The sequence below is a fragment of the Pelodiscus sinensis genome, chromosome 3, assembly GCF_052426305.1.
Source record: "Pelodiscus sinensis isolate ZL-2025 chromosome 3, ASM5242630v1, whole genome shotgun sequence".
NCBI lineage: Eukaryota > Metazoa > Chordata > Testudines > Trionychidae > Pelodiscus > Pelodiscus sinensis.
In genome coordinates, this window is record NC_143054.1 from 16,574,316 (window position 1) to 16,595,348 (window position 21,033).

At 42.1% G+C, this 21,033-nt stretch overlaps 1 protein-coding gene across 1 annotated transcript in view; it reads right to left on the minus strand.

Moving 5' to 3' along the window:
- Positions 1–504: 504 nt before the first annotated feature.
- MFSD2B (MFSD2 lysolipid transporter B, sphingolipid) overlaps positions 505–21,033 on the minus strand; it is a 63,573-nt gene continuing 43,044 nt past the window's right edge. The window contains exons 10-14 of the mRNA XM_075923414.2: positions 17,052–17,132; positions 13,970–14,079; positions 12,157–12,300; positions 8,367–8,543; positions 505–3,531 (exon numbers count right to left, since the gene is read on the minus strand). Coding sequence (XP_075779529.1) covers positions 3,477–3,531; positions 8,367–8,543; positions 12,157–12,300; positions 13,970–14,079; positions 17,052–17,132 — 567 coding nt within the window. The 3' untranslated portion in view covers positions 505–3,476. The remainder of the gene's footprint in view (positions 3,532–8,366; positions 8,544–12,156; positions 12,301–13,969; positions 14,080–17,051; positions 17,133–21,033) is intronic.

A 21,033-nucleotide genomic window follows, 5' to 3' on the forward strand; every position in this document is an offset into this window, starting at 1 on the left:
AGAAAGAACTCCTCTTCCCCGTCCACACATACCTTTTTCCGAAAAAGCTCTTTTGGTAAAAGGCTTCTTCCTCATAGAAAGAGGATTAACCAATGTCGGAAAAACCCCTCTGTTCTTTCGATTTGCTTTCGGAAGAAAGTGATCACAGTGTGGACGTAACTCAGGTTTTGTTGGGAAAACAGCCACACTACCAGCCTCCCAAAGAGATCTGAACTTTATAGATGCATAACCCATAAAGGCAAATCCAAAAGGAGATTAGGATTTCAATTCTGAAACAAACTGTATACCCAAGGGTTCTGCAAGAGCTTCAGATCAAGGTCTACGGCTGCAAAATTCGGGTCCTGGGTCTGCACAGCATCACTCAAATTCTGCTCTTGTATGGATATAAAAGACAAATGAAAATCCCTGCATGCATCAAGGACCCATTATGGAACTGTGTTAGCAGCCTTCTCTCTAAAGTTCAGCTATAGCAGACAGAGAATTATTACACCATCAGAATTGTACTCAGTGTAAATATTTAATATCCACAGATAATACAGAGATCTGAGTCTTTCTGTCACATGTTTAGGATATAGACAATGATTGTACATAGTTTAAAAAAATGCAAGAAGATTAAAAAAAATTCATTCTTTCACAGTAGAACATTGAGCCTTGAAAAAAGATACAAAAAACCTATCCTACTTCCTTCTCCAAATCCATTGTTAGTGCTTTTTTCTTCAAATACATTATTTTTATTAACAAAAATATAACTTTGATATATATGATAAAATAATTCAGCACTCTTCAAATTATAGAAATATAGTTAAATGATTTTCTACAAAGATTTGTGCCATATTTTGATGATATTCATTAATACTTACATAGGCAAGATCAGAACTATTTGTATCTCCATTAGAAACCCTGATAATTTTCTTGTCAAAAGGAGGGATAAGGTGCGGTTTTATATCTTGGAAAGCTCACATTGTACGGGCTGTGCTGTATATTATGTGCATATTATGCAATTTCTAAAGCCAACTGTAGAGCTGCCATAGTACACATTTCACAGGCAATGTTCAAGTTACAAAATGTCTAATTAAACACAGTCAGCAGTTTCGGCTACCCTTTTATTTAAAAAAAAAACCTCACCAGGCTAGGTCCTTAGCTTGTATAAACTGATGTCGTTTCACTGACCTGGAACTATTTGAGGAGCTAGCTCTTTAGGTAGTAAAATTTGCATTTCAAAAAGTTAAATTCAACAGGCAATCTAGTTTTACTGATACTGTGTTATTTTATAAGTAGAATATTTAGAGACACCCAAATTAGCTATAGGTGTAGGTTGGCACCTCTAACTTGTTTCAGAGGTAGCTGGGTTTGTGTTTCAGCAAAAACAGCAAGGAGTCCTGTGGCACTTTAAAGACTAACACATTTATTTGGGCATAAGCTTTCATGAGCTGGAACTCACTTTGTCAAATGCATACCCAAAAACTTGTGCTAGTCTTTAACGTGTCAGAAGACTCCTCATTGTTCTGACTTGTTTGTTTGCTATTACTGCATAACAGAAAATAGAATATAGCATCTCTCTCTTTCAGATTCGAACAGACTCCAAATTGACAAAGCTGCTTATGATTTGTAGTCTTTCAAAGACAAATGCCACCAGGATACAGATACTCCTGTTTTGTCCATAACCTAAACTGAAAGCATATTTTTGTTTCAATTCATCAAAACTCTTGTACATGTGTTTAACTCCATCCTTAATCAACAAGCTTTTAGCCATGAGTTTAGGTCTCATTAAAGTCATTGCGACTGAAACAGATGCAAATGGAAGGGCCGGCAACAGACTTTGGTAATGTGTATGTCGGAGTGTGTATGTGGGAGAGGGGACTCATCTTTGGGCCAACCTGGAAGGAGTGGACCAAGAAGCAACCAGCACTCAGTGCTGCCTGGGCTGTGCTATGAGGGGGGCTCCAGTGGCGATTTAAAGGGCTCAGGGCTCCAGCCACTATTACTGCCACAATAGCAGCAACCCAGAGTCCTGGGCCCTTTTAAATTGCTGGGCCCCAGGGCAGCTGCCTGTCCCCATATTAGCAGCCCTGCTAAATGGAGATGGTTTGCTAAATCAGACATTACATTTTAATCTGGAATGAGAACCTTCTCCTACTAAAAGTAACAAAAGATCCCAGTAATTGCACTTCACAGTGTCCTTAGATAAAAGACCTCCTCGAGTCAAGTCCTGGCATCATCACTAAATTGCTGGATGACCTTGAGCAAAACACTTCCACGTAATCCAACTCCCACTGACTCCAATGGGAGCTGGATTAGCTCTTAATCTATGTGGGTCAGTCTCCCCCCCCCACACCGTGCAAGATGTGCCCAGTCGGATGTACCCCGTACAGGGGAGTGCTGAGTTTTTAATTAGTGCTTCTAAAGCACTTTGAGATCCTTGACTCAAAAAGGCACTAAATGTGACCGGAGCAGGGTTATTCTTCTAAAAATTGCTACTCTATGCTGAGATTGTGTAGCAATGCTGCAGCTCTCAACAGAGCAGAGCACCCGTACTCTGGTAAGTAGGCATTCGAAGTGTCCTGGGGGCATGCAAAAATGGAGGCACCCAAGACCACCTGTCACGTTTGAAAATTTTGGCCTCTATTAATATATAAAAGTTTGGCTCAACACCTTAAAATAAAGTCAAGTCAAACTCAGGTTTGCAGCAGCTATTCATGAGAAAGTTGTCAAAACACAACTCTTAGCGACTGCATCCAGGGCTTGTTGGAGCTCAAAAAGGAGCACTAAATTGTAAATGTTTATCACACGTCTCATCTGTAGAATCCTGGAGGGCTTTACAACCAAATCAATTACACACAAGGATCACCAGCCACCGAAATGCAGCCACTTCTAGAGTGACCCGTAGCAAATGTACAGCAAACAAGTGATGAAAAACACCGTAGCCAGCAGAGGCTTCAAGGGCAATTTAGGTGAGAAGAATGCAATCGCCTGAGTCACAGTTTGGCCAGGACACCAAGTTTAAACATCCCTGATCTTGCCCAACTTTTTCAGAAAAAATTTAGTGATATCAGAACTTTGGTTTTACATCTCATTGAAACACAGCATTGTCAGAAGCAGGGTATTCTCAGTACTGTGCTGGGGATTTTGTCAGCACTGACTAGAGGAAAGAGTGCCACCTACTGAATCTTTCTAATACCTATTTATAGGCATCAGACCACTGGATGAAGTTTACATACTTACGAACTGTGAGCATCCCCTTGTGGAACCCTATTGGCTGTCCTCAGAATCTTTCCATTTTGTCAGTCAATATATGGTCCTTGCCATTATTGTAACACAGCCTTTGCGCTATTATGTACTCATGCTTCCAGTATCCTGTAATAAAACTTAAGTGGGATAACTCAGAAGACTTTCCATTCCTTCCTCTCACCCCCACATACAGTGCTTTGGGATCTGAGGTTAGACTGTTGTTTGAAAAGCCACTTTTCTCTAAACTTTCATAGCCAGGTGTTTTTGTTTTCAGAAAGGTTGTCAGTGCTTGGATGACTCCTTCTGTAAAAAGCAGAGAGAATCATAGGTGAAGAGATTTCTGTTTTCTGTTTTTGATCTGAGGAAGTGGGTCTGGCCCACGAAAGCTCATCACCTAATAAACCATCTTGTTAGTCTTTAAAGTGCTACACAGTCCTGTTTTTTGTTTCAGCTACACCAGACTAACACGGCTACATTTCTATCACCGTTTTCTAAGCTTAGTGTTATTTTAGGGTACGTATACACAGCTGGCAGTTATTTTGAAATAATGTTGAAATACTGTGACGCTGGAGGACTTGTTACTCCAACTCCTGTAACCCTCATTGTACGAGGAGTAAGGGAAGTCAGACGAAGAGTTCTCTATTTCAAAATAAGTGCTGCGCAGATGCTCCCAATTTCGAAATAAGATATACAATTGGCGTAGCTCAATTTGTGTAGCTTATTTTGAGTTAAGCCCTGCTGTGTAGATGCACCTTTACTCTTTTTTCTTTTTGCTAAATTTAGCCTGTAAGTTTAGCTAGCTAAGATAATAAAGAGAAGGTGAGACCACTAGAAAGGTATGTTTTTTACAGTGTCTTAACTAATTTCCATACCTGATATTTTAGGATCATACAAGGAGAAACATCAACTTCCTATTACCTAATCCCTCATTCAGATGGGGGGATTGTTCTACAGCAGGGGTGGACAAATATTGGCCCACAGACCAGATCCGGTCCACCAGGTTTGACCCCTGGAAATCTGCCACTGCTATATTTAAGTACATCAAGAGGGAGGAGACAAAACCCTTAACCATCAAAAGACCAGCTTGGCTTAACAAGGAGATCTTGCATGATCTCAAAATAAAAAAGGAGTCATATAAAAAATGGAAACTAGGACAACTAACAAAGGATGAATATAGGCAAGCAACACGGGAATGCAGGGGCAAGATTAGAAAGGCAAAGGCACAAAATGAGATCAAACTAGCTACAGGCATAAAGGGAAACAAGAAGACCTTTTATAAATACATTAAAAGGAAGAGGAAGACCAAGGACAGGGTAGGCCCACTGCTTAGTGAGGAGGGAGAAGCAGTAACAGGGAACTTGGAAATGGCGGAGATGCTCAATGACTTCTTTGTTTCGGTCTTCACCGAGAAGTCTGGAGGTGTGCCTAACGTAGTGAATACAAGCAGAGAGAGGGTAAGTTTAGAAGATAGGATACACAAAGAACAAGTTAAAAATCACTTAGGAAAGTTAGATGTCAGCAAGTCACCAGGTCCTGATGAAATGCATCCCAGGATACTCAAGGAGCTGATAGAGGAGGTATCTGAGCCTTTAGCTATGATCTTTGAAAAATCATGGCAGACAGGGGAGATTCCAGAAGACTGGAAAAGGGCAAATATTGTGCCCATCTATAAAAAGGGGAATAAGAACAACCCAGGAAACTACAGACCGGTCAGTTTAACGTCTGTCCCAGGGAAGATAATGGAGCAGGTAATTAAGGAAATCATATGCAAACACTTGGAAGGTAATAAAGTGATAGGGAATAGCCAGCATGGGTTTGTGAAGAACAAGTCATGCCAAACTAATCTGATAGCTTTCTTTGATAAGATAACGAGCCTTGTGGATAAGGCAGAAGCGGTGGATGTCATATACCTAGACTTTAGTAAGGCATTTGATACGGTCTCGCATGATATTCTTATTGATAAACTAGGCAAATATAACTTGGATAGGGCCACGATAAGGTGGGTGCATAATTGGCTGGATAACCGTAGTCAGAGAGTTGTTGTTAACGGTTCTAAATCCTGCTGGAAAGGGATAACAAGTGGAGTTCCTCAAGGGTCTGTTTTGGACCCGTACTGTTCAATATCTTCATCAATGATGTAGATATTGGGATAGAGAGTACGCTTATTAAGTTTGCAGATGATACCAAACTGGGTGGGGTTGCGACTTCTTTGGAGGATAGGGACATAATTCAAAATGACCTTAGCAAGTTAGAGAAATGGTCAGAGGTAAACAGGATGAGGTTTAATAAAGGGAAATGCAAAGTGCTCCACTTAGGAAGGAACAATCAGTTCCATACATACAAGATGGGAAGCGACTGTCTAGGAAGGAGCATGGCGGAAAGGGATCTAGGGGTCATAGTGGACCACAAGTTGAATATGAGTCAACAGTGTGATGCTGTTGCAAAAAAAGCAAATATGATTCTAGGTTATATCAACAGGTGTGTTGTAAGCAAAACTCGTGAAGTCATTCTGCCGCTCTACTCTGCACTAGTTAGGCCTCAGCTGGAGTACTGTGTCCAGTTCTGGGCGCCACATTTCAAGAAAGATGTGGAGAAATTGGAAAGGGTACAGAGAAGAGCGATAAGAATGATTAAAGGTTTAGAGAACATGACCTATGAAGCCAGGCTTCATGAACTGGGCTTGTTTGGTTTGGAAAAAAGAAGATTAAGGGGGGACATGATAGCGGTTTTCAAATATCTAAAAGGGTGTCACAAGGAGGAAGGAGAAAATTTGTTCCTCTTGGTTTCTGAGGACAGGACAAGGAGTAATGGGCTTAAAGTGCAGCAGGGGAGGTTTAGATTGGACATTAGGAAAAAATTCCTAACTGTCAGGGTGGTCAAATATTGGAATAAATTGCCAAGGGAGGTGGTGGAATCTCCCTCTCTGGAGATATTTAAGAACAGGTTAGATAGACATCTGTCAGAGATGGTGTAGACAGAGCTTGGTCCTGCCTTGAGGGTGGGGGCTGGACTCGATGACCTCTTGAGGTCCCTTCCAGTCCTATGATTCTATGATTCTATGATCATCTAATATATAAAGGAGAATGTTTGTAAGTTTGTGCACTAATAACTTGGACATTATAAGAGCTACCGCAACCAAACTTTGCATGAGAGAACCTTTCATCCAGGAGAAGATTTTAAGGTACTTTTGGACCCGATCGGGCCAGAGCTCAAGCTGTAAAAAGCAAAAAGTAACCCGCCGCGCTGCAGGCGCCTCCCCGTCCACCCTAGGTCCTGTGCTCGCTGTCTGTGGCCCCCAGTGCTGTTGAGGACTCGCCCCCTCCCGCCCATGAGGTTACATAAGCGACCCTCTTTCCCCTGCCCCACTATGGCACACAGTGTCCTGACCCCCATGCGCACAACAGCTCAGGCACCCGCCCTGTTCCCCGCAGCACCTGCAGCCCTGGGAGCGAGCTGGGGAGCCCCTCCCACGTGTAACCTCCCCTCCACGCAGGGTCACACCTCCCCCCCACACCCGGGGATGACGTGGACCTATATTTTAATCCCTATAGAAATCAGTGCAACTTTTCTACCATTCAAAAAAAGATAACGGACTACTGTTTTTCTACATTTTGTTCTTCCGGTTTCCCAAGCAACGCCGGGTAACTCCAGCTAGTTTAGTATATTTAAGATAATATTATGTCCTCGAAATACACTGTAGAACAAAGGTGGGCAATAGAACAGTAGCTGTTTGTCAGGTGTAGCTCCCCAGCAGGTCGCCACCATTGTATTTATCTACATCTCCTCAGGTATGGGCGATTGCAGCTCCTGTTGGCCACAGATTACTGTTTCAGGCCAATGGGAGCTGCAGGAAGCAGTGTCCCGGTCTGCACCGCTTCCTGCAGCTCCCATTGCATAGGAACAGCGCTCTGCGGTCAATGGGAGCTGCAAGGGCTGGTTCTTGTGGATGTGCAGGTAAATATTATGTGGCAGAGCACCAGGGGCTAAACCTGATGAACACCTCTGTTCTACAATGTATTTTGAGGACTCAATATTGTCTTAAATATGCTACATGATGGCTAAAGGTTTTGTCCCCGTCCCCTTGATGTCTGGCCTATTTTTTTTTTTTTTAACACAGATCAGGATTCTTCTGGGGAGAAAAAGAAAGGCAAAGAAGATATGTATGAATGAAAAAAAATATGGAGGACAAATACTTAACCTCACCCTACCACAAGATTTCAGACCTTCTTTACACATCAGAAAGGGGGGGAGTCTCATTTTCCCCATTTGCAAATAATTAAGTAGAATATAATTAAACGTGCCCTGAAATATTCTCCACTTCTAAGTATCAGAGGGGTAGCCGTGTTAGTCTGAATCTGCAAAAGCGACGAGGAGTCCTGTGGCACCTTATAGACTAACTGAAGTGTAGGAGCATAAGCTTTCGTGGGCAAAGACCCACTTCGTCAGATGCATGTAGTGGAAATTTCCAGAGGCAGGAATAAATATGCAGGCCAGGATCAGGCTGGAGATGACCAGGTGGATCCAATCAAGGAGGATGAGGCCCACTTCTAGCAGCTGATCTGGAGGTGTGAATTCCAAGAGAATAGCAGCTTCTATTCTCTTGGAATTCACACCTCCAGATCAGCTGCTAGAAGTGGGCCTCATCCTCCTTGATTGGATCCACCTGGTCATCTCCAGCCTGATCCTGGCCTGCATATTTATTCCTGCCTCTGGAAATTTCCACTACATGCATCTGACGAAGTGGGTCTTTGCCCACGAAAGCTTATGCTCCTACACTTCAGTTAGTCTATAAGGTGCCACAGGACTCCTCGTCGCTTCCACTTCTAAGCTGACATTTGTGTAAGGTTGGTGGATTACACAATTTCTGTGCATTATTTTATATCATTTAAATTTGCAGATTGCTTTGGAAACAAAACAGAAGTAATCTGTTACAAAGACACTATGTACGAGGACTCGGCAACAAAGGTAAGATACTGGAAAAACATAAATGTTCTACCAATTTTCTGAAGGGCTAAAATTTAAAAAAACGTAAAACAAACCCATAATTAGGATAAAGTAGCCAATAAATTTCCCCATGCTGAATCCTGTAAGAGCAGAAGCCCTGATATTATTGCACTTTCCTATAGGGTCAAACCTACCTTAACAGCTCAAGTGCAACTTCAGTTTCTTTTCGACTTTTTTCAGTGATTGGGTAGAAGAGGAGTACAGATAAGCCTATCATGATGAGGATGGCAGGGACTGCTCCAATCAGAATTTTCAATGTAAGGATCACAATGCTGGTCTGTCTGCACATCCCTGTTTTATAACCAGCAAACCTATAAGGCACACAGATGGACATGGTTGTTATTCACATGGTTATGAGAAGGCCTTTCCCCCATCTCCTAGCCTCCCCCCACCAAGGCTTTGTTTACACTGGCAATGTGGCTATGTCTAGACTGCAGGCTTCTTTCGAAAGAGGCTCTTTCGAAAGCATCTTTCGAAAGAGCCTCTTTCGAAAGATCGCGTCTAGACTGCAGGCGGATCTTTCGAAAGAGAAATCCGCTTTTTCGAAAGAGAGCACCCAGCGAGTCTGGATGCTCTCTTTCGAAGACGGCCTCTTTACATTGAAGAACGCCTTCTTTCGAAAGAGGAACTTTCGAAAGAAGGCGTTCTTCCTTGTAAATTGAGGTTTACCGCCATCGAAAGAAAAGCCGCGTTCTTTCGAAATAATTTCGAAAGAACGCGGCTTGAGTCTGGACGCAGGGGAAGTTCTTTCGAAAAAAGGCTACTTTTTTCGAAAGAACCCCTGAGTCTGGACACGGCCTGAGTGTCACAGGCGCTTAACTCCCATCCCCCAAGACAAAAGCTTTGATATGGCAAGTGATAGTGTGAACAGCGCTTTGGCAAAGCAAATACAGTACCACTCATTTGTTGGCAAAACTGCCCACCAACTCTAAACGCTCCCTGACTTTTAGTTACATGGCCATGTCACTAGAAGTTGTGTAGTGTAGACAACACTTAGGTGTCTGCTCCACTTGCTTCCTGCTCCTCCTCTTGCTCTTTTTATATCTTATCTGCTCCTTTGGGGTGCCAGTCCTACAGATACCAACATGTACTTTATCACTGATTTCCACAGGAGCAGGTTTTGGCCCTTTGCCCCTTTACTCCCACTTCTTGTCTTTGAGCCTTCTTTGAAATAATTTCATTACCTTTATGCAGCTGAAATATGGAATTCCATGCAGTTGTTACTACTGTACAGACTTAATTGTTAATAAAGAGGAACAATAGTGAAATGTAACCCTATATAGCTAGGGCTGACAGGGTTACATTTTTACTGGTAAATGTTGATTTCACTGTCCACACACAAGCTGATGAAAAAAATATTTCCATTGACAATAATCAAAATTTACAGCTAGGCAAAGCAAGTTCTTCTTCACACAGTGCAGTCAATCTGTGGAACTCCTTGCCTGAGGAGGTTGTGAAGGCTAGGACTATAACAGGGTTTAAAAGAGTACTAGATAAATTCATGGAGGTTAAGTCCATTAATGGCTATTAGCCAGTATGGGCAAGGAATGGTGTCCCTAGCCTCTGTTTGTCAGAGTGTGAAGACAGATGGCAGGAGAGAGATGGCTTTATCATTACCTGTTCAATTCACTCCCTCTGGGACACCTGGCATTGGCCACTGTTGGCAGACAGGGTACTGGGCTGAATAGACCTTGGTCTGACCCAGTATGGCCAATTCTGCTTGAGAAAATGAGTTTTGATTTTTAAGAAGAGCTACTTTGTATATTTTAACGTGATGTTGACAATTTTGTTTTTAATTATTACAAAGCTTTAGCTTTTGAATCTTAACATCTGCTACCTTAAATAATTGACTAATCTCTCTCCATAATTGCCCACAACTGTGAAACTTGAATTAGATAACACATTTTAAAAAGCTTAAATAAATGTTATTATCCATCAAAATTATAAAAAATCAAATTCTGCCAAATCTCGCTATAGTGGAGCTTGTCTGTCAAGTGAAGTGTATAGCTACTCAACAAAGCTCTGAAGCCTGTGCTTAACTTTAAATGAAGGTGAGTAGTCCCACTGGCATCAATAGAAGTTCTTACCTCCTTAAAGCTAAAAAGGGACAGTATTACTCTTGCGCTTAAAGTCAAGCATGTGCTTATGTGATTGGCTGAATCAGGGCCAAGATGTAGACAGTATTACAATTACGGTTGCCCAGAGCTATTTGGTGCCAATTTGAGGAATTATTCTGTTTCACCCTGAACGTGTACCTATGAAAAATTATTACCATTTTCCATCAAAATGCCTCCTATGCTCTCCCATAAATATCAGCTCTGGGCTCCAGCAGATGGCAAACTGCTGGGAGTTTGCTAACTGGAGTGAAGTACCGTTAATCAGCTGACAGTAATTCTGTTAGTTATGAGCGCTCTGTACGTAGTTATTAAAACACAAGGAGACGTGTTTTCCTGGGGAAAAAAGCACTGCGGCATCTGCTGTAAGTTCGTAACAGCTTGAGGACGGATAAATACTGACAAGTGGTTCCCCGTGTAGTCTACACTGAGGCCACCACATTCCATCTTCTTGTTATTTTGGTTCTCCAGTCTTACACTGGAGTAGCAATAGCAAAAGACACACAGTTCTATCATAACCTCCGAATGAGTCTTGAGTTCCTGCTCTTCATAAAGTGATCTCTAGGATGCAAGGCAAGGTCATCATGAAGGGGAGGTACGGTAGGTAACACGGGTTCAAGAGTGTGAAAGGCAACTTAAATCTGCATAGTAGTGACAATTTCCACTTTTCAAGCACATTTCAGAAAATCAGCTTCATTACCTTGTCCATTAATCAGATATTAGAAATGGTAATGCACAGAACTTGTAGGGGAACATTTTAACCTTCCTGGACACTCATTAATGGATTTAAAAGAGGCCATTCTTCTACAAAGGAATTTCACAAGCCAACTGCAGAGAGAGTACAGAATCAAACTTCATTTACAAATTTGACATTGTATGCTGGGTCTTGAACAAAGACTTGAACTGGATGACCCATTGTAAAATCTGCTGTCCTTACATTCAACACCTAGTTGACAAAAAAGCTAAGTATGGGACACTTCCAGACCACTCAGGTAGCCTCATTAGCACCAGCACTGCAATTGACAAGTATCCCCCCCCTTCTTTTTTTGTTATAAATTGTGAGGGTCCCCCCCTTTCTTTCCCCTTTACTCAAGCTCATCTGATGAAGTGGGTTTTGCCCACAGAAGCTCATGATACTGTATAGACTTGTTAGTCTCTAAGCTGCAACAGGATTACTTGTTTTCAAACAATTCTGAACACGTCACCACAAGTCCTGGTGGCCAGAAGTCTGACCTGTCAGATAATTTTCTGTTTAGTATTTGGCCATAATAAATTCAATCTTGCAATTTATGAGACGAGAATGAGGAAACCGGGATTATTTAGTCTACAGAAGAAAAGAATGAGGGGGGATTTGGTAGTAGCCTTCAACTAGCTGAAGGGGGAAGAGGTCCAAAGTGGATGGAACTAGCCTATTCTCAATGGTGGCAGATGACAGAACAAGGAGCAATAGTCTCAAGTTGCAGTAAAGTAGGTCTAGGTTGGGTATTAGGAAAAACTTTTTCACTAGGAGGGTGACAAAGCATTGGAAGAGGTTGCCTAGGGAGGTGGAGAAATCTCCATCCCTAGAGGTTTTTAAGTCCCAGCTTGACAAAGCCCTGGCTGGGGCTGATTTAGTTGGGGTCGGTCCTGCTTTGGGCAGGTGGCTGGACTAGATGACCTCCTTGAGGTCTCTTCCAACCTTACGATCCTATGATTCACCCTGTCTATGTCTCCGAGCTCCCTGCTTTTGTGAATGGTGAGAAGGCAATTACCACACAGTACCTCAGAACCCTTTAATACAGCAACTAAATGGATATAAAACATCACTTACTCCAAGCTTGCTGCGGAAATTCCTAATCCAATCCCTGCCGACATCTTGGTAAAGAAGACATATGAAGAATAAAAGATGGTTTCATGCCCCTTTGCATGTGGATTCAGTAGGCGAAAGTGATCAACTACATCAGGCAACATTGACCTTCAGACCAACAAGAGAAATAGCATGTAAAAGCCTCAAGCAGAAGTTTCTGAGTCTTTTAACATACAGTGTTTACACAGTCTTTTGTCTAGGAGGTTTGATTTGTGGAATTAATTATGCAAATGAGATTATTTATTTAAGGTCAGGTATATAGGCCAAGAATTAGAAACAGGTGGCAAAGAATACAGAAACAGGAAAAAAATGGTGTTAACTCTGCATTATTAGGTGAACAGAGGAAACCTAGTAATGGTTGCCATCTAAATGTACAAGTGGGAAGTGGTGGTTGGAATGTAGTTTTGCAGAACCTCATTGGTTCAACTGAATGGTAAAATGTATTAACCAGGGAATGTCAAAATTTGCTGACTGAGGTGGAATATTTTTGAGGGAAGCACTTGTTAAAACATTTGCAATGCACTGCTGGGTAATTTAACCACTAAGCAAAACATTCTTTCAGACTTGATGAAGTTTTGATTTACTATTTTTGCAGGGAGCTAATCAAATACGGAAGGTTACACTGATTGAAAGGAGGACCAAATGTTTTAATAGGAAATGTATGACAACAACAGTTGACAAGACTGCAATATCATCAGAGCATCCCAGTAAAGGAACATAAACCACGAGGCAGAACTTTATTCATATTGCATGGTTATACTATTTACCTTCTTTTAAGTAATAGAAAGGTACAGAAATATCTGAGTTAGATATTGGGTGATTGTAAATCTGTGAGAACTAACAAAGCAACAATGTTAGGACACTAGGGATACAGCTACACTACAAACTTTTTCAGGAAGAGGAAATGTAAATACAATGCTCATATGCATATCTCATGCTCTCATTTGTGTATTCTCTTCTGATCCTTTTTTTTAAGAAGAGGTTTTTGTGCAAAAAAGTGATGTGTAGATGGCTCCTTTTTTCCGCAAAACCCCTCTTTTGCGCAAGAACCCTTATTTGGAGGGTTAAAGGTTTTGCGTAAAAGGGGGGTTTTGCACAAAAAGGCACCGTCTACACAGTGCTTTTTTGCGCAAAAACTTTTTCCGCAAAAAGGATCGGAAGAGAATATGCAAATGAGAGCACAAGATATGGAAATGAGCACTCCATTTGCATTTCCTCTTCTGGAAAAAGTTCATAGTGTAGCTGTAGCCTAAAAGGGCCTATTCGCCCACTGATGCAGAGGATTTAGAGCTCCTGACCCAGAATCAAAGCCTCAAAATACCTACAGAGTCAGCATCTACGCATGTCTCTGTAACATACTCCTGCATTTACTCCCTATCATAGGGTTGCTTTGTAGGGATCTACAGCTTGGTGAATCTTGACCTTGCTACATTCTTAATAGTTTCACATCTTCCAATATAAATTCTGGAGTACTATTAAAAACTAAATCTAAATGACTGATTTATTATTCTCATTATTTCTGGACATATTTAGGTTACTAATTAATGTACAAATATTTTCAGAGAGCATTTACACTTACACATATGTACACGTGACACTGGTTATAACAAACTTATCACATATTTCTCCTGGTCTAAATAAAAGGGAAAACTCTGATTTCTCAGATACCATGGTGTGATGACTGTTGCCAAATTCTGAGTGTTTACAAGGTGAACTCCCAACAGTATGTGTACATACACAAACACATGCACACGCTACATATGTAAGATTTGCCTACCATGGCAACAGCAAAGATGCTGCAATACTCAGACCAGAGACAAAGGCCACCACGTAAGCCAAAACCAGATTTGGGATTGTAACCAGCATGACTGCAAAAGGAATCATCCACTAAGAGAGGGAAAGAAGAATCAGAAGAAAAACAGCAGATAAAATTTATGGAAAGTACATGGCATATAATGGAAAATATATTTTTTCCACACATAAGAGGTGGTATTGTGAAACAGCAGTTTATACATTGCTATGGTCTAACGAAGTTTAAGACTTCAGTGCTCTGAGAGAGCTGTGCTCCCATGGGGTCCTAGTTCATCACTTAACTTAGAGAAAGAAAGGAAGTGATTAGAACCCTGCGGCGAGCTGGGATTGCATGGCTCCTGCAAGACCCACTGCCATAATCGCGGGAGTAGGTAAAATGTACTTTGCTGTGGGCAGAAATGAGTGGCACTTGTGGGATTTGTGGGATCTAAGATTTTTGTAAATATGCAAGAAACAAATGAGGAAGGGAGTGGGATGGGGTACTGCACAGCAACGCAGGTGTGGGATTAAAAAGTAGCCTTGCGCAGGGCTCTAAAAATGACAATACTTTAGAACAGAACATGTCAGTCAGGGCTGCCCATGTCCCCTTTATTTTCAAGAACAGGAACACTTCCATTATAGGCAATGCACGGCAAGGGGCTTTGAGTCATATCTGAATTTAAAATAAACCATTTCACGAGTGAAATCAATTTATTGATTTACAAAGAGCTATGATACACTTTGCTCTTTGATGACTTTCAAAAATCTGGCTCCTAAGTCTGCATAACTAACATTGGGAACGCAATGTGGTCTAGTAGTTAGCAGTTGGACAATGTACCCCGCCACCATCTCCCTGTCTGTCACAGACTCATACTATAACCTCAGGAAAGTCCGGAAGGCCCACATTTCCAGAATTGGAAATCTAAATTTGGATTACCTGGATTTCATTTTCAGCAGCGTGCAGCATCTTCACTTCAATTTGACACAATGGGCTAATAAGTGTTTGAGAATTCCCCATTTAAAATTTGGACAAAGCCATGCTCCCCAGTTGCCCCTGAATTTCATTCCAGTCTTATATTATCACCTCACATTCCAAAGCGCAAAGCTGAGGTGTGCAGAAGATGTTATTTATGTTCAATAACAAACTTTATCGAAAGTTTCTTGGGTTTGTGTTGCTCATTTCAATTCTATATTTGAGGCTTCGTAGTCTGTGGCCTTGAGCAGAGAACTTCCATCTACATGTATAGAGTCTATAGAGTGCTATAGAGTCTATAGAGACCATTTGTTGTTTTTTCAGTTTATCCTGTACAGACAAACTTGGCTAGCCGCGGAAGCTATGATTCTACTGTGTGCTTGCTATTTATTTCTTCTGTAAAGAATGTAGTGATCTTGGACATGTTGCCTACTGGGGTCCAATCCATTTAAACAGGGGACACTTGTCTTACATTTTAAATGCAGGTAAACCCAAAAGAGTAGCAAACTACCTTCCGAGATTACAGGTTCTCAGCATAAACAGCCTTTGTACTCGTCTGCAATGCTTGTAGCACAATTATTACTTCACCACAAGAGAGCACTGCAGCAATACAAGACCCACGTTGCCTGCGAAGAATGTGATGATTAACTCTGTGCTCAACGTTGTGTGCACACTTGGGAGCCAAAGCATCCAGAGAGATTTTTAAATCAATAATAATACTGATTTAAAATGGATTTTTCTAGTGAGGAAGAAGCATGACCCAGGACAGGCAGCACTGAAATAATTCTCAAAAGCATCTCTTGTGCGAAGGCAGATTTGGGAGCAGAGTTCTCTAAACTGCAGGAAAAAAATCACTGTAATATGCATGCCATGCAACTCATTTTTTCTACTTCCAAAACAAAAGATGCTTTCAGTTCTCAGGGAATCACTCCCACGCCCCTTATCTGACCCATCAGGAGCAGTGAAAGCAATATTCTATTGTCAGAACATGCATCCCATCCAGAAGAGCTTTACAAACTATGGACAAGCAGCACTATGGAAATGAAGTCACCTTTGGCTGAATGGTAGCAACCTGCATAACACAGTGGCGCAGAAGGAAGGGAAATTTTGGCCAAGAATGTTGGGGCAATCCTTTAGAGAAAGCACTGCATGGGATCCTTATCACCCATGTAGAGCTTAAAAATACTATGCACCAAATAGACTACACATAACTCAGTCTCCCTACCTGCAGAAGGACTGGGTTTACTTTAGTGGGGTTTGAACCAAGAAGTTCAGGTCATCTATACCTGGTGGTTAGACCACTAAGCCATTCCTTCCAACCAATTTAAGAATGAGGAAGAGTGGTAAAAAAGGAGTCTGTGTTCATCATCTGGAGACAAGATTTAGACTAATAATGCTAAGTCTATACAGCTGCATAATTTTTCAGGTAACTATCCCATTTTCAAGTCACTTCAGAGACTTCACCTAGGCTATGTCTACACTCGCGGCTTCTTGCACGAGTAATATGCAAATGAGGATAAGCGTGGAATATCGCCAAGCCTCATTTGCATACCTAATGAGCCACCATTTTTTTCAGAAGAGGCTCTTGCGCAAGAAGGAGCGTTTACACTGCCCCTTCTTGCGCAAGAAAAAGCCTCTTGCGCAATGCCGTTCTTCCTGAAAAGTAATAGGTGTAATGGCATTGCACAAGAGGGTTTTTCTTGCGCAAGAAGGGGCAGTGTAGACACTCCTTTTTACGCAAGAGCCTCTTCTGAAAAAAATGTTGGCTCATTAGGTATGCAAATGATGCTTGGCGATAGTCCACTCAGCCTCATTTGCATATTACTCGCGCAAGAAGCCACGAGTATAGACATAGCCCTAGAGTTTGGGGCAAGTTTGTTTCTCATCTAATCTTACTAACCCATCTCTTGGAAATGTCTCTCGTAAACAGAGTTTATCTGAATTGGTACAATTAAAGATTTGAAATGAATCCCAAAGTCAGGCCAACTTCACCTGGTGTTGGTTTTTAGTAGAAAAGTTTTGAACGGTTCCTGAAGAAGCTGCTATTAACATGTAAAATGCCAGGTTGCAGAGATTTTAATAATGGTTTACTTACGGAAATCCCACAGGCTGCACTTTTCTTGCCAAACTTCTGTAGAAACCACTGCCAGAATGGAATGCTCACCGCTGCTGATACCTATAGATAATGGGAAAATATTTGTACAGTGATGACTAGGTTAAGGATCATCTCCAGACGCTGCAGTGACAGCCTACACTGTACTATGGGAAAGATTTGGACTTAGGAAGGACTTTAGGTTTCCTGCTCCCCTCATCACTAACAGACAACTAAGAATTACAGAAATCAGAGATGAAAAAAAACTTATTACATCATCTATTTCATCTTGTTTCAATGAAGAATTGTCCCATACAGATACACAGAACACTGAGGTGTTTTACAGTGGTAAATGTCTCAACTGAAGTGAGTCTCTGAGTGACTATTCAAATACATTTTAAGAACAGAAATTTTCTCCCAAAAAGCATTTTAAATTCTCCCGTTCTTAATGAAAACCATAGAAATTAAGACAGAAATGACCTGTTAGGTCATTCAGTCCGTTCCCTGATAAATTCTGATGGTACTTCATGTTACTGCGTTCCATTTAAACAGCTGAAAACATTTCAATTAAACACACATGGTGCTTGAAAGGAAAGATGAAGTAAATACAGGATTCACTCTTTTGGGGACAGATATATCTGATATTGCAACTGATCAAAACCAAAATGTCATTCCATTATTCCTAGCTCATATCATCCTAAACAACTGCTTTCCCTCCTTGCCATTTATATCTTCCCCAAGCCTGCAGAGATGAGGGATATATGAAATACCTTTCATAACCAGTATTCTTTGAGATGTGTGGTTCCCATCTGTACTACACTGTGGGGTATGCACGTGCACCATGCACCTGAGACTGCAAGATTTTTGCTAGCAAAGTCTGTTGGTCCACACCAGCACTTTTTCCTCTCACCATGCTCTGATGCAAGGGTATAAAGGACAGCGTGGCCTGACCACCTCTCCAGTTCTATCTATACTGGAGTGGGCAATAAGCCAGAGGCAGTTCTCCAGCGTTAGCCCCTGGTGAGACACTGGCACATTATTTATCTGCACATCTGCAGGTACAGCTTCTTGCGGCTCCTGTTGGCCATGGATTGCCATTCCCGGCCAATGGGAGCAGTGGGAAGGTGAGGACACCACTTCCCGCAGTTCCCATGACCTGGGAACGGTGATCCGCAGCAAGTGGAGCTTCAAGCATCTGTTCCTGAGGACACAGAGGTAAATAAAGTGTCCATCGGCCTATCATGGGCTAGCCCTGGCGAACCATGTCCAGCCTGTGGACCGCTTATTGCTTATCGCCCCGATCTACACCGTAAAACAAGTGCTATTGTGATCTGAAGCAAAAGAGGGTAGGTAACTGATTACAGAAGGGAGCACACATTTTAAAGAAGGCCAATCACAAAAGGCAGGTAATCTTTGAGCATCTGTAGGAATGCTGGCCCAAAGGGTGTAATATTACACAGACCTGCCTTGAGTGCAGGGGACTGGACGAGATGGCTTACTGAGGTCCCTTCCAGTCCTACACTTCTGTGGTCAGCTGAGGAGGCTTGCACCAAGACACAAGTGTCTTGTGAAGATATGAATAGAATGTCACCAGGCTGTTTTACATACATAAAGGAGGGGAACTTCTCGAAGTGAAGCCACTGGAGCACCTTTTTGCTCTGGTGGAGAAGGCCTTTGCCCTGCCAGGTGGAGATACAGGAGATGACTGGTGAAAGGACAAGATAAATCCTCTTGGATAGCCTTTGTGAAGATAATACTCGTCCTTCCTTTGTAGGGCCACAAAGAGCCCAGTTAGTCTCATAAAGGTCTCTGTTCTCTGAAGATAGAATGCTAATGCCCAAGGTACATCCAGGAAATGGAGTTTCTGATCCTAACTGTCGGTATGAGGCTTATAAAAAAGATACACAAAAGTATATAGTCCTGAAATTGCTTTGGGCACCAACTGAAGGTGCAGTCTCAAGGAAACCTGATCCTTATAGAACATGATGGACATTCATAAGAACTTAAGGTAAGAGTGGGATGAGGCAAGGGGAGGAAGAGAGTATCTCCAATTTCCCATCCACGGGAGTAGAAGGACATCTCTCATGGAATTATGACTGTACCCCTTCCAGCACAGTATATTGTGCTTTTCTTGTCCTGAGACACAAATAGTCCAGAAATGGGGATCTCCGATTCTGGACCTATGTCCTTCATGAATGAATTGTGACTCTCCCATTTGTCAGCCATCAAGAAGTACGGAGACTCTTTGCTCTTGCATTGCGCATTCCTGAAATGTGAACGGCTGACAAGCACCAATTCCAGAGGAACACTGCCCCTGTGAAAAGGGTTCAGATCTTGCGTCTCCTTGCTTGTGAATGTAGAACACAGCTGTCATATCCCCTCACACTATCTGAATGTTCTGAGAATGAACAAATGGTAAAAATTGTTTGCCAGCCTCTGAGACAGCTCTCAGTTCTATGAGATTTTTGTGCACCCTGGATTCACAATGTGTCCGTGTGTCTTGTGTTGTTTGTTCAGATGTGTACTCCAGGTTACTGAGGGGCCTCTACAATTAGGACCTGTTCTCTGACCAGCCACCAAACCCAGTATCTAGGTGAGGGGTGTAACTCAGAGCATGTCTAAACTACATTCCTCTTTCGAAAGAGGGATGTAAATTAGACAGAGCGAAATTGCAAATGAAGCTGGGATTTGAATTTCCCATGCTTAATTTGCATAATGGCGGTTTCTCTTTCAAAATACCCTTTTTCAAAAGAACGCGCAGCTGCCATTATGCAAATGAAGCGCAGGAAATTCAAATCCCGGCTTCATTTGCAATTGAAGAGGTATGTGTGAAATCAAGACTCTCTTGTGGGGAGCTGTGAAATATTCTTTTCTCTTTAGGGATGGGTTTGTTGAAGCCAACGTGACCATCCTGAATCTTTGGCTGAAGTCACTGAGGTGCAGCAGGTGTAATGTGGGTTTCTATCCTCCTTTCTTCCTCGGGATTAGAAAATATTTGGAATAAAAGCCCCTTCCCTGACGATGATATAGACTCAGTGGCTCCTCACAGTAGGGAGTTTCCTTATCTTGAATAAGAATATTCTTAAAAGGGACAGGGAAGCAGGGTTTGGAGGGAGAGGAGAGAGAAACTCTACAGTGTAACCAAAGTGGACAGTATTGAGAACTCATTTGTCTGTGATTATCCTCCACTATATATGGGAGAACTGAGCGAGGCAGCCATCATAATGGACCTCTGAGGTGGAAGGACCTGGCATTGGCATCTCTCAAAAGTCCTGTCACAAGTACTTCTTAACCAGCAGTTACAGTTAGAAAGGAAAGGCAGGAGTAGTACAACCTGTTCCACTGCATCCTCTGATGTGTTCGTGGCAGTTCATATCCTCCTCGGTGAAAGAAGGGCAATGATATTGGTCTGGGTTTATAAGGTTGCTTTGTGTATTTTTTCTTGAGCACTGGGGTGGATATCCGTAAGGAAAGATAGATTACCACTGACTCATTGGATTTCTGACTAAACAACTAGTTACCCACAAAGGGCAAATCCTTCACAATGGACTACTGTTCCCTGAGTAAACCTGAGGAATGAAGCCAGCACTCCCTGTGCAGAATGATGGCGGCTGCCATCCATCTAGATGCAACAGATACAGCTTCAATAGCAGCATTAAAATGGGGTTGCAACCCACTTTGGAGTCCCAACTCACAGTTTGAAAACCGCTGGTCTACATGAAGCATTTCCCGCAGACAGATGCCCCAGCAATTATACATTAAACTTTCTATTTACCTTCAGAGGGCTTTAATTAGAAGCATGAGAACTGCAGTATTTCACCAACATACACTCAGAGGGAGGAACGCATTACAGGAGCAATTCGTAGCTTTGTTGCAAGGAATAACCCACATATGTAAGACTGGACAGAACTCCACCCAAGAGCACCAAGGAAGAGGGTTCTGTAAAGGGACCTGTGAAGCAGCTCTCATGCCTTTAAATAGGAAT